This window comes from Nicotiana tabacum, chromosome 19 (assembly GCF_000715075.1).
Source record: "Nicotiana tabacum cultivar K326 chromosome 19, ASM71507v2, whole genome shotgun sequence".
Lineage (NCBI taxonomy): Eukaryota > Viridiplantae > Streptophyta > Magnoliopsida > Solanales > Solanaceae > Nicotiana > Nicotiana tabacum.
In genome coordinates, this window is record NC_134098.1 from 45,726,036 (window position 1) to 45,734,857 (window position 8,822).

Below are 8,822 nucleotides of genomic sequence, written 5' to 3' on the forward strand. Positions count from 1 at the left end.
TTATGACATTAGGTGGAGAGAGGCAGGATAAGGTAATTTTACAGTCAACTCAGTCACTTAAAAGTTTGAATTTTCCAGGAAAAAAAGAAAAAGGATTCAAATAATCGATCCTTCCTGCACGTGGGAAGTCATGCATCCAAGTTTGAAAAAACAAGTGTATTTCGAAGCTTTCATCTGCAAAATGAAAATTGAAAGAGATAATTCTCACTTGATGTATAGACTATAGTAAGTATAAAATTTTGGGGTTTGCATTGTTATATCTGCACAAGACAGTAAAAGACTGGACACACCTATACTTTTGCTAACATTGTGGGTGTCATTGAGCTTTGAACATGCTCGGGAAAGAAAACAAAGAATACGTTAAGTTCCCTTCTGTAACATTGAGTAAGATTAATTAACATAAGATACACCTAAACTACTGCCACCAGACAAACCCGTCACCATTGAGCAAAAAGAGCTAGTCTACCTTGGTGATAGGTGATCTTGTTCTGTGGACTGGATTTTCCCATTTTCAAGTTCAATGCTTGCTTCTTCTGGTACTGAACATGCGTCTGAAGGGATGTTAATGCCTGCAAAACCAACCATAACAGCTGCAGCTCCAATGTAATCCAAGATAGGGGGAGCATTTCCTGTCAGTGTATCCACGATTGCAGCTAGCGGGACCTGAATGGTGAGTCCTGCTGTTGCTACTGTTGTGGAGGTTAAAAGAATAGCCTTGGCCCACAGTAAATCGCTCAGCACATTATCAAACATACCTATATATGGTTATTTTGAAGTTAGTAGTCCATGTGTTATGTGGCCTCCGACAAGATCAAGTAAACAAAAACCAAAAAGTTGGCAATGACAAATCCCAATCCGAAGAAAAGGAGAAATTCTTAAAGATGAGATGAATGAAGAACGTAAAGATTGTCACCACAGTTGGATAACATGTCTATTTCCCCTAGGGTAACTTTCACTACTTCAAGTAGTTTAGAAGCACGGATTCCTGATGAAACATCAAAGCGATTAAAAAGAAAAAAGCTATTGCTAAATATCAAGCTCAGAATAATAGATGATTCAAGGCTCCCTTGACCCAGCAAATCTGACATGGTTATTAGAAGTTTAGATGCGCCTGTACAATGTAGTTCAGCCACATTAAAAGAATTAGAAAGAGAATGATAATGCCAAACCCCACTCCCTCAAAAAAATTAGAAATTCATGAGGATGAGATGAAATATAACAAGAACGATATGCGACTGTGGACGACATGCCTAGCTAGTCTAACTCTACGTTTCACAACTAAAGAATTTAAGGTACAGGATGCCTGCGCACTTGATGATTGATGAACAGCTAAAAAATCAAATTTCATGATACTAGCTGATTAGAGAACTATTTTACAGTTGACGTGAGTGATTTGAGGTCCAGTCTCTAAATTTGCTTCTGCAGTCAAGTTTCTAAATTTGCTTCTGCAGGAAGGACTCATCATCATATGACTGAAGCTTATAATCTATGCTTCCTAGTTGTGCTTCTCCTAATCTCAATTATCAGATGCAGACAAAATACAAAATATAAAAATCACGATAAATAATGAATTAGAGAATGATTAAAAGTTGTTGTGTACAAAAAAAAAAGAGGCATCCATTTTTGTTTTTGTTTCTGATTTTCCTTCCAGCAGCTTAGCCAGGGTCGTACAGCGCCAGAGACTCTTTCTAACGGAAAAAAAACTAAACCTTATATGAAAAAATATAGAACCTAGAACATTTCCTCTACTCGGCAATGTAAAGTAAAAAAGAGGACTTCACTTTTGTTTTTGTTTCTGTTTTTCCTGCCAGCAGCTTAGTTAGGGACATATTCCATCAAAGATTCTTGCTAACAGCAAAAGACGCTCTTTTTCTTTATTAAAAAAAAGGCTATTACGGCGTTTGAATTGGTATAAGCTTTTAAAAAATGGCTTTTGAATAAATAAGAAAGAAGAAGACAAATCTGGTGTGGGTTTGAATAAATAAGAAAGAAGAAGACGAAGAAAAATCCGGTATAAGTTTTAAAAAAATGGCGTTTGAATCTGGTATAGCTTTGAAAAAATGGCCATTTTTTCTTAATTACCTGATAAAAAAAAAGGACCGTTTATGGTGTTTGAATACGTAAGAAGAAGAAGAAACAGGATTATGGGGTTCAAATTTGTATGGTTTGAAGGAAAGAAGAACTCCCTGGAATGGCCAAGTTTAAGCCATCGATGAAAAAAAGCTGTCTAAATGAAAAATAGAGCAAAGTTTTAAGGGGTTGTCAATGTGTATCTGGCCTATGTTTTCTCCTTTTTATTGAATAGAAACTAAATCTTCTTCTATAAGTTGATATCATTTCCATTCAATCTCATACCAAGATAGTATTATCTATACATGTAGATTTTACATCTAATAGTATAATTCTCTCATCAAATCGTCCAAAACAGGCACATCAGTGGCTATCTTCAATAAAACATCTTCCTTGCTTTCACGCTTTCTGTCCAAGTCTCATTGGTTGATGGTATGGAATGTAGTCTCTTTATACTGTCTTGAACAATCTTTACCTCATAAGTTAGTTTTTGGGCTTAAGTTAGGTCCAAGGTCTGTTTCACTTGACATCGTATCAAAACCAGACATTCCTAGTGTTTTATTACCCAATGTTAAGCCCCTATTATATGTTATCCGTGCTCCAGATATCCAAATCTGGGTATACATAGGGTGTTAAATCCCACATTGGTTGAGGATGTGTGTAGTCTCTTCATATGGCCTTGAACAATCCTTATATCTAAAGCTGTCTTTTCTACTTTCTTTACACTTTCCACCTCCTGGCTTGCCACAGCATCCATCACTGTACTAGGTAATGTCTAAGCTATGTTGTATAGGGAGTAAACTTAGACCATAGCTAAAGTAAAGATTCAAAGCTGATCCTTATAAAAAAAGGAGTAAAGATGCAATCTTGCAACAGATGGTCCATATCTTTCTCATGCCTTTCGCCTCCCCGCATACTACGATGCATCTCCTTTTCCTCATATTATCCGCATTTAGAATAGTATCTCAGATAACACAATGTAAGAGTGCCACCTTCTTAGGAGTTTCAGGGGTGATTGGACATGCAAATTTGGGTTCAATGTGTCTGTTGGTTCTATTTCTTTAAAAAACGTTCTTCAAACTTTAAAAACACCTCAAGCACTTCAAAATAACTATTCAAATCTGCTTTGTCTTCCAGAAAACTTCTCTATATTATCGTTTGCCAGAGTTAACCATGTTTGCACTTCCCAAGAACTTCCCCTCAAGTGGCAGACCAAGTACTTCGGTGAAGTGTTTCCATTTTACAAACATAGATCATAGATAACTCATGAGTATTATGTACTTCTCCAACTGCGAGTACCTTGAACTACCATATACTGACCTGAAACTCAGAACCGCCTCACGTCCCACCAGTGTCCTGAATAAAAACAACTGTCTCATCTGTTGTTCACAGAAAACCAAGTATTATAAACTTTCTGATAGTTCGACGAACAAAACATATTACTTCCTCCGTCTCATTTTGTATGAACCTGTTTGATTAGGCACGAAGTTTAAGAAAGAAAGACAGAACTTTGGAACTTGTGGTCTTAAACACGCCATGACATTTGTGTGGCAACAAAAGCATGTTACTTAGGTAAAATGGGAAGTTTAAAGTAAAATTGTTTCAAAATATAGAAAGATATCATTCTTTTGGGAATAGACTAAGACGAAAGCGTGTCATATAGACGGGTACTTCTTCTTCTTCTTATATCATTCACAAATAGATGTCTAAACGTTCCCTTCTACTTTTTTGCCAAATAGAAATAGACGTCTGAAACCATTCTTTTCAAACTAAGACAGAGGTCTAGAGATTGACAGAGACGTTAGAAGCCGCCATAAATAGAGAGGAGCAGCTGTGCTAGGGTTTGTTTCCTAGTTGAGAGTGGGGTATCTAAGCAGGTTTCTTCGCTAGTTACAGGTGGGAGTAACTAAGCTAAGGTTCCTTCGCTAGTTGTTCGTATGCTGGGGTTTTAAAAAGTGGTTCAACAAAATTCTTAAGAGAAATGTGTTGTATCTTGATTGGGCCACAAACAAGTTTGGATGACAAATAAAGTTCACTTTTATAAACAAGACCCAGAAGAAGAAAAACGGTTGGGCAAGTTCTGGACCATTTAACACAGCATAAAAATAAAGTTTATTCAGTATAACTTAGTAAATTAAGTAAAACTGGATTTTAGCAAAACTTTGACTTTAGTAATTGAGTAGCTAACTAATTACTCCATCAAATATTTTATATTTACACATTTATTATCTGTATCCCAATACCCGGTACTTCTAATTGTATCACTGTTCATTGAATCCTAAAGGTTATGAGATTAGCGAATTTGACCTCTAGAACCGTACCGTGCATCCGTACCCGAGATAATACAACATTGCCAGTCATTGTAAAGAGGTTTCTTCAACTTGTCTCCAAAAGAACGCATCGGTCGTCGGATATTTGATAGGTAATGAAGCCCTTGCATCCACGTATCCTTGCCCAAGTCTTACACATTTCGAGCCATACCTAGAGGAATCAACCTAGATTTCCGATGCTACTTCAAACCACACTAAAGTTCTAAAGCTACCAAACCTTTCTATTTTGTGGATCAGGAAAAAAGAAAGAGTTTCATTCGCAAAGAAGAAAACTAAGACAGATAGACAATCTACTCTGTAGGCCTGTAGCCATTAACCTTAAAGCCATTAACAAGACCTCCAATCTTTCTAGAAGTTTACTTAATACTTTTTGACCAGTAAGCAAAATGTTTCATTAATATAAATGCCAAGCACTAAGAAGTTTACGAAATGCTACCATAACAATAAAAAATAGCAAGGGTGAGAGGGGGTCTCCTGTGTTAGTCCCTACTAATACCAAAGAAACCAAAGGAAAATCTGCTAATCATGAAAGAGAATTTAACCATTAATAAGCATGTTAGATCCATTGCCTCCATTTATATCAAAATATAGCAAGAAGCTCTGATTGACATAATTATCCATTTGTTGTGTGTCCAACGTAAACAACATTCTCTATTCTCCACTCCTCAATCTCCAATCTACTATCTCATTAGCAAAAAGAGTTGCACCTAGGATTTGTCTACTCCTCTCAAAAGCATTCCATGAGGTAAAGATGAGCTTGTCTAAGACGCGTTTCAATCTCAAGGATAAAGTGTTCGCGATGATCTTATACACTGCCACCAAACTGATCTGCCAAAAATCCTAAATGTCCAAAGCACCATTTTTTTTAATGACCGAGAAATCTCCAGGACCAATGGCGCATGGTTTGATGCTCAGTGGATAATGGGCTTGCCCCTCTACCCTTCTCCATTTAAATACGAGGCTTTCGTTCGAGCTAGCGACGTGCGCTTAACGCACACGTAACATGTTGCACTCTTAACACTAGACCAAAACTCTGGAGGCCCAAACCACCATTTTTTTTAGGAATAAAAATTATAAAAGAAAATTAACAGTCATCTTAAACAAACACTTCTGTAAGTGATTCATATGTTCCAAAACCTCTTTCTGTAGCAGCTCCCAATGGTGAAAGAATGCAAAAGGAAACTCATGCAAGCGTAAGTTACGCGGCGTAACGATTTGTCTCCCAAACAATTTCATAGAGCCTAAAGGATCTTTTCTTCTGAATGGTTGCTCCATTCCTCTTTCTCCTCAATAATTGTCTAGACTGTGATTCAGTCCAAACTTAGCCTCCATCCCCACTTTTCTTGTACAGTATTTGATTAGAGCGCTCAATGAAATTATTTCATTTTTATGGACTAATGACACAACAGAAGAGTTCAGAATTATTCTTCAGACCAATTTAAGTGTGACTTTTATCTCCAAATAATTTCTGGGGCCACTAGTTGTTTGCCCCATATCGTCTTTGATTGTTTCCTTCTGGATTTCCTCATCATCACTTACGCCTTCTTTTTCCTCCTCCTCTTCTAGTACTGTTAAGTTCATTAAATAGGTATCCATAATTTCTTTCTGTGCACCCAAGCACCTCCTTGTTCCATTTATTCAAGTTGCTCTTCAATCTTTTTAGAAATATTAGATAGGTTGAAACAAAGTTATCCTATGACCGTGTAGTTCTCCCACCATTCTCTAATTGTTTCCTCGAAATTATATGTTGCAGACACAATCAAATGCCAAGAGCTAGAAATCATACTGTTTTTCATATGACAGGAACCAAATGCAAACACTTACTTCAAAGGGTCACATAGTAAGCAATTCTGTTCAAGAAAGCACTGAAGAAACAACAATTAGAAGATCATGTAGAAGAAAAAAAGAATGGACTATCATATTTCATGGTCCCCATTTTCACTCATTACGCACACAAAGACACAACAAATCAATAAATACTTAAATATGCAAGGGTAGGCAGACTCATACCTTTACCAACAATTAGGCCAAGTTGCTTCCAGGTGAGCGTATTAAATGGCTCGAGGTTAGCAAAGTTGAGTACAAGAGGGATGGGTAAGAATATCAGCAGGTTGAATAAACCCAAAAATCCAAGAAACTGTGCCATACTGGCATGACCACTTTTTCCATCATCATCAGGTAACTTTTTACGAATGAGGGTTATGTACACAGCATAAAAAGCGGATGACAGGAGAGCAAGAATGTCTCCAAGAACAGGGTTTGAAGCAACTTTACTGGATCCTGATTTTGAGTCACCCAAGCTGACAATGATCGTTCCTCCCATGCAAAGAAGCACACTGATCAGCTTCACCCAACTGAAAATCTCTCCCAAGAATACAAGAGAGACCAGAAAAGTAAACAAGCTGGATGAACTGCTTAAGATGGTGTTTGACTGTAAGGAAAACCAAAATCACAACCACATTACACAGGCGGATATAATATTGCACCCACTATTAATGCGATAACTGGTTTGAACAAAATATAAGTATACACTCCTAAAAAAATCCTCAACTACATAACTCAAGTTGAAGTTAGTGGGTGTGTCCGTTACATCCCTCAATGTTTGTCGATGAAATGGATAAAAGCTACTCCCTCCGTTTCATTTTATGTAATGTGCACAAGATATAGTAATGGAAAGAAGACTTTTGAATCTTTGGTCTTAAACTGAAGGTGTGTATAACATACCAAAAAATACGCTTCCAATCTAAGTCTTAAACATGTCATTACATTTCTAGAAGGGAGTGCCGTTAAGGATATTACAGAAGTATTAGAATTAAGAACTTACTAGATATACAAAGTGACATTATTTTAAAACAGACTAAAAGGGAAAGCAAGACACATAAAGTGAGAAAGGAGGGAGTAAAAGATAGTATGCTTACCGTAACAGTTGTATATTTGAGTGATAGATTAAACGTAAGCTGTGCTAGAAACCAAAAAGGGCATATTAACAAGCTAACTTTTGCTACTCTAGAACGCGTCCAACGCCCTTTTGCGTCCAACCCCGTATCAACACTTTGATCTATCACTTGATCTAAACCCTTATCAGCAACAACCGATTTGCTCTCTTCTGTAACCCCACTTGGACTCAAACCATCATCAGCTTTATCATCAAGAAGAATAGCCTCCTCTGATTCACCAGAATCCTGCAAGGTGCTGGTATCTTTCTTCTTTCGCCAAAACAACAAAGTCCCATATTTATCTTCCAGAAAGCGTACAATTTCAATAAGGGGAATATATATAACGAACAAAGAATTGCAGATGTATGTGACAAGAAAAGGAGAAACACCGGCATCCACAACGGACTGAACCACAAAACTAGCAGCAATCCAAATAGAGGCAACAGTTAATATATACACCAAACCTAAAACCCATCTCCAAGTTTGATTTTTCATTCCTTTTTAAACCGAAATTTCAGCCCCAGAGACGAGTTTTAACTGGGAATTAATGCACCCCCTAGATGTTCATCGATAAAAAATTCTATGCTCCAATATTTTGGGTGTCACATCCAATAGATGTTGCTGATAATTTCTTCAATTCAAAGAAAATCGCATGTAAAGAGATTTTGAAAAGACAAAATGAGAATGCGATCTAATAGTGTATTTGCAAAGGGCGTGGAATCTGCAGATTATTGAGAGAAAGGTCCCAGCGATGAATTTCATACCAGGAGACTAATTACGCGGATTTTAGAGCACGTGCTTCACGCCTGCACGTGCTTCTCTACTTCATCTGTTGGGCTTGGTCACTTCTCATTAGCCCATATAAGCTGGCCTCCAATTCAACCTATATCACTTTGTAAAACAATTTGCAAGTCTACCACTTTACGAACAACTTCAGATTTATCGGGTCTGAAGTGAAAAAATTGTACTTCAGATGCATTTAAGGCCAAAAGGTCTGAAGTGCAACAAATATTTTCCTACACTTAAGGCTAATAAGTTTGAAGTGAAAATTTGCACTTCATATGTACTTAAGGCCAAATAGGTCTGAAGTGCAACCAATGATTTCATGCACTTAAAATCAATAAGTCTGAAGTGAAAAATTACACTTCAGATGGACGCAAATTAGCATTGTCGCAAGCTTGAAGAAAGAGATCTTGTATTTCTAATATGAAAAATGAGTTTAAGTTAAATGAGTATTATTGAAAAAGCTTAAAAATATTGGCAGGAATAAAGATTGGTAGTTCAAACTTCAGCAAAGCTACTCAGTTTTAGATATTTGTAGTTCAAACTTCAGATATACATATTTGATGGCAAGCAAATCTTGAGACGCATATATCGGAAGTTTGGTTGCGGCAAGCCAAACTACAGTCGCATAGGTTGGAAGTTCTCTTGCACAAGTAATATGCATTGAGCAAAATTTCGGATGCAAATGCACGTCAAAAATTAT

General features: G+C 37.0%; 1 protein-coding gene across 1 annotated transcript; it reads right to left on the reverse strand.

Annotated features, from left to right (window-relative positions):
• Window positions 1–188: 188 nt before the first annotated feature.
• Window positions 189–8,084, reverse strand: LOC107759333 (thiamine-repressible mitochondrial transport protein THI74). Its single transcript, XM_016577227.2, has 3 exons — window positions 7,319–8,084; window positions 6,411–6,831; window positions 189–755 (listed from the first exon to the last, which is right to left on the reverse strand). Exons 1-3 carry the CDS (start codon window positions 7,829–7,831, stop codon window positions 463–465), a joined length of 1,227 nt encoding a protein of 408 aa, XP_016432713.1. The 5' UTR covers window positions 7,832–8,084; the 3' UTR covers window positions 189–462.
• Window positions 8,085–8,822: the final 738 nt, after the last annotated feature.

Bases quoted from the DNA above. Each gene is read 5' to 3' on its own strand.
- LOC107759333 (XM_016577227.2), bottom strand. From the start codon at position 7,831: ATGAAAAATCAAACTTGGAGATGGGTTTTAGGTTTGGTGTATATATTA. The intron at 6,832-7,318 runs GTAAGCATACTA...TTTTCCTTACAG, and splicing joins TCAAATATACAACTGTTACG to TCAAACACCATCTTAAGCAG. The intron at 756-6,410 runs GTATGAGTCTGC...AACCATATATAG, and splicing joins TGGCCTAATTGTTGGTAAAG to GTATGTTTGATAATGTGCTG.